The following is a 2,500-nucleotide window of genomic DNA, read 5'->3' as shown; positions in this document are numbered from 1 at the left end:
GTACTTTAATAATCAGCAACAAAATATCAAAATTATGCTGTTTCTGAGATAAGAAGCACTATGCATTATCACAATCCAACACTAGATCAGCATTACCTTCATCACATTCACACAGATAAGCACTTCTGCTAATCCTCTTGAATACATGCATTTTTTCTTTTCCTCCGAGAGATAATAATCTTTCTAATTACAATAAAACTATGCACTTACAGTTCTTTTGATATTCATCTGCAGCACTTTAGGTCATAAACTATATCACAAAACTTTTTACTCTTGAATGTTATATCAAATTCTTAGTCATATCAACATTGCAGTATTATGCACTTCATACAATACCAATATGCTTAAATATAAACATTAGAAAATAGAATCAAACACGCTGTAAAGCACTTTACATATCGAAGTACATGAAGAACTAAGCAAAGACATACAGCATAATTGAAACACAAATCTATTGCATTTCACTGTACACGACAACCAGACTTTCGCAATAAGTTGTACAAGACACAAGTAATTTCTCCTCAATGTAGAATATTATGTAGCTCCTTCAAACCAGATGCTGACAAACTGATAATCCTTTCCATCACTCTTACCTTCTAAGCATGTTACTGTTAAAAGTGACAATTCTACTGAGTTTAGCACACAGCAATAGTTTCTTCAAATTCAATAGAAAACTGTAAAAAGTGATTATCTTCTAAACTGAGCAACAGCAGGCCACACCTTCCCATTTCCCAGCCATCAACAATGGAGTATGGCAATTCACCAGGAAAAAAATCCCCAATATATAATAAAACCTTCATTACAATGGTCCATGTGGGAATATACTTTATAATGATAGCCTGATATCTTCTAAATAAACTAAATCTTTTATACTATGACCTAAATTCTCTTGAAAAACAAATAAGAATACAAAATGACAAGAGGTCAAGGAGTATCATCACGGGGTCAAATGAGGTCAGTGTCAAATCAAGGGCGTGAAAGTAGGTTTGTGAGAGGTCAAACTCAGACATCATATCCAGGGTCTACGTAGTTGACCTCGCACGCAGGTCAACGGGAGTTGAGGTCAAGGCGCGTATTCCAGGTCAAGGGTCGAGGGATCAAGAGAGAAAGAGGAGATTAAAATAAAAAGAGACAAAAAAGGAATGGCACAGGAGGTGGTATCCACGTTTCTTTGTTGACATGAGCGTGAGGAAGACTCAGGTCCCCTCTCTCCCTCCCTCTCTCTCTTTCTCTCTCTCTCTCGCCCGTCGATCGATGCTCTCTCGCTCTCGCTTTCTCTCTTTTCCTTCCTTCCTCTCCCTTTTCGGTTATTTTGACCTTACATCGTCACGTTATCTTTCATCCCCTACTTTCCCTTCTCCCCTCCTCGTGCCTCTGTCTCGTCGCCAAAGGCAGAAGGAAATCAAGAAGTGTTATGAGATTAATGACAACTCGTGAGCGCAATCTCGCCACACCTCGCTTTATTAAAATCAGTTTCTCTCTTATTTAGCATTTACCTGCTTTATGGCTCTGCCTATTTCATGGACGATGCGGTCTTTGACTCCTCCCCGAACAGCTGCCATCGTTGTCAACCCAACAGCCTGAGCTGGCGAGGTTTAAAACATTTAAATGGTATGAACTGAAATCCTCACATCGTCACACACGCCTTCCTAGAGCGACTTCTCTCAGCTGACTGCCAGAGAAGCCCGGCGAATCGGGGAAACTAATCGTACAAAACATTTCTTTTTTCATTTTTTTTAATTATCTTGTTTTTCCACTTCTTGCAAGATCATCAAAATTTATTGGAGATTAGGTCTCCCATCACTATATACGTGGAATATTTATGTATTTGTGGAAATCTTAGAAATAGTAGAAGGGGTTTCTCGTACGCCTGGCAGGCACGTGAAGAAGGAAATTAAATTTATTTGCAATGTGCAGTTGAATGCAAAATTCTGGACAATAACACAATGTGATTTTCAAATGCATTGATTTAGTATAGTAAAAAGGACATTCTCTTCTTATGATCCTTTTGAAAATGCATATCAGGATCAACATTCATTGAGTTCCAGTTGGGAAGAAAGTTGAGGTCATGAAGATATGAGACAAAGAGGGACACGAAAACATACGCACGTGCGCACGCACAGAGACACACAAACACGCACACGAATGACCGCATGTACGTCAATAACCACACACACAGACACACACTAAGAGGCACTCACCCGTAGAGGCACACAAACAAAACGCGCCATGCATATTAGAAAGCAAAGAATTTCAAGTCATTTCTGTAGTTACTTTCAAGTCGTATTTAAAGGCTACAGTTATATTAATCACATGACGCGTTTGCGTGTATGAGAAATGCTGATGTCTGAAATGTAGGGAGTTGTATAGACGCAAGTGTGTGTGTTAATCTACTAATCTATCTATCTGACAGACTCTCTCTCTCTCTCTCTCTCTCTCTCTCTCTCTCTCTCTCTCTCTCTCTCTCTCTCTCTCTCTGTCTCTCTCTCTCTCTCTCTCT

The 2,500-nt window shown here is 39.3% G+C and overlaps 1 protein-coding gene across 2 annotated transcripts in view; it reads right to left on the bottom strand.

Moving 5' to 3' along the window:
• Positions 1-1,692, bottom strand: part of LOC113824018 (uro-adherence factor A) — a 43,457-nt gene extending 41,765 nt beyond the window's left edge. For both annotated transcript variants that reach the window (XM_070128365.1, XM_070128366.1), the window contains exon 1: positions 1,497-1,692. In XM_070128365.1, coding sequence (XP_069984466.1) covers positions 1,497-1,562 — 66 coding nt within the window. In that variant the 5' untranslated portion in view covers positions 1,563-1,692. The remainder of the gene's footprint in view (positions 1-1,496) is intronic.
• Positions 1,693-2,500: the final 808 nt, after the last annotated feature.

Source organism: Penaeus vannamei, chromosome 12, assembly GCF_042767895.1.
Source record: "Penaeus vannamei isolate JL-2024 chromosome 12, ASM4276789v1, whole genome shotgun sequence".
In the NCBI taxonomy this organism is placed as follows: Eukaryota; Metazoa; Arthropoda; class Malacostraca; order Decapoda; family Penaeidae; genus Penaeus; species Penaeus vannamei.
This window is presented reverse-complemented; position numbering and strand designations above follow the sequence as displayed.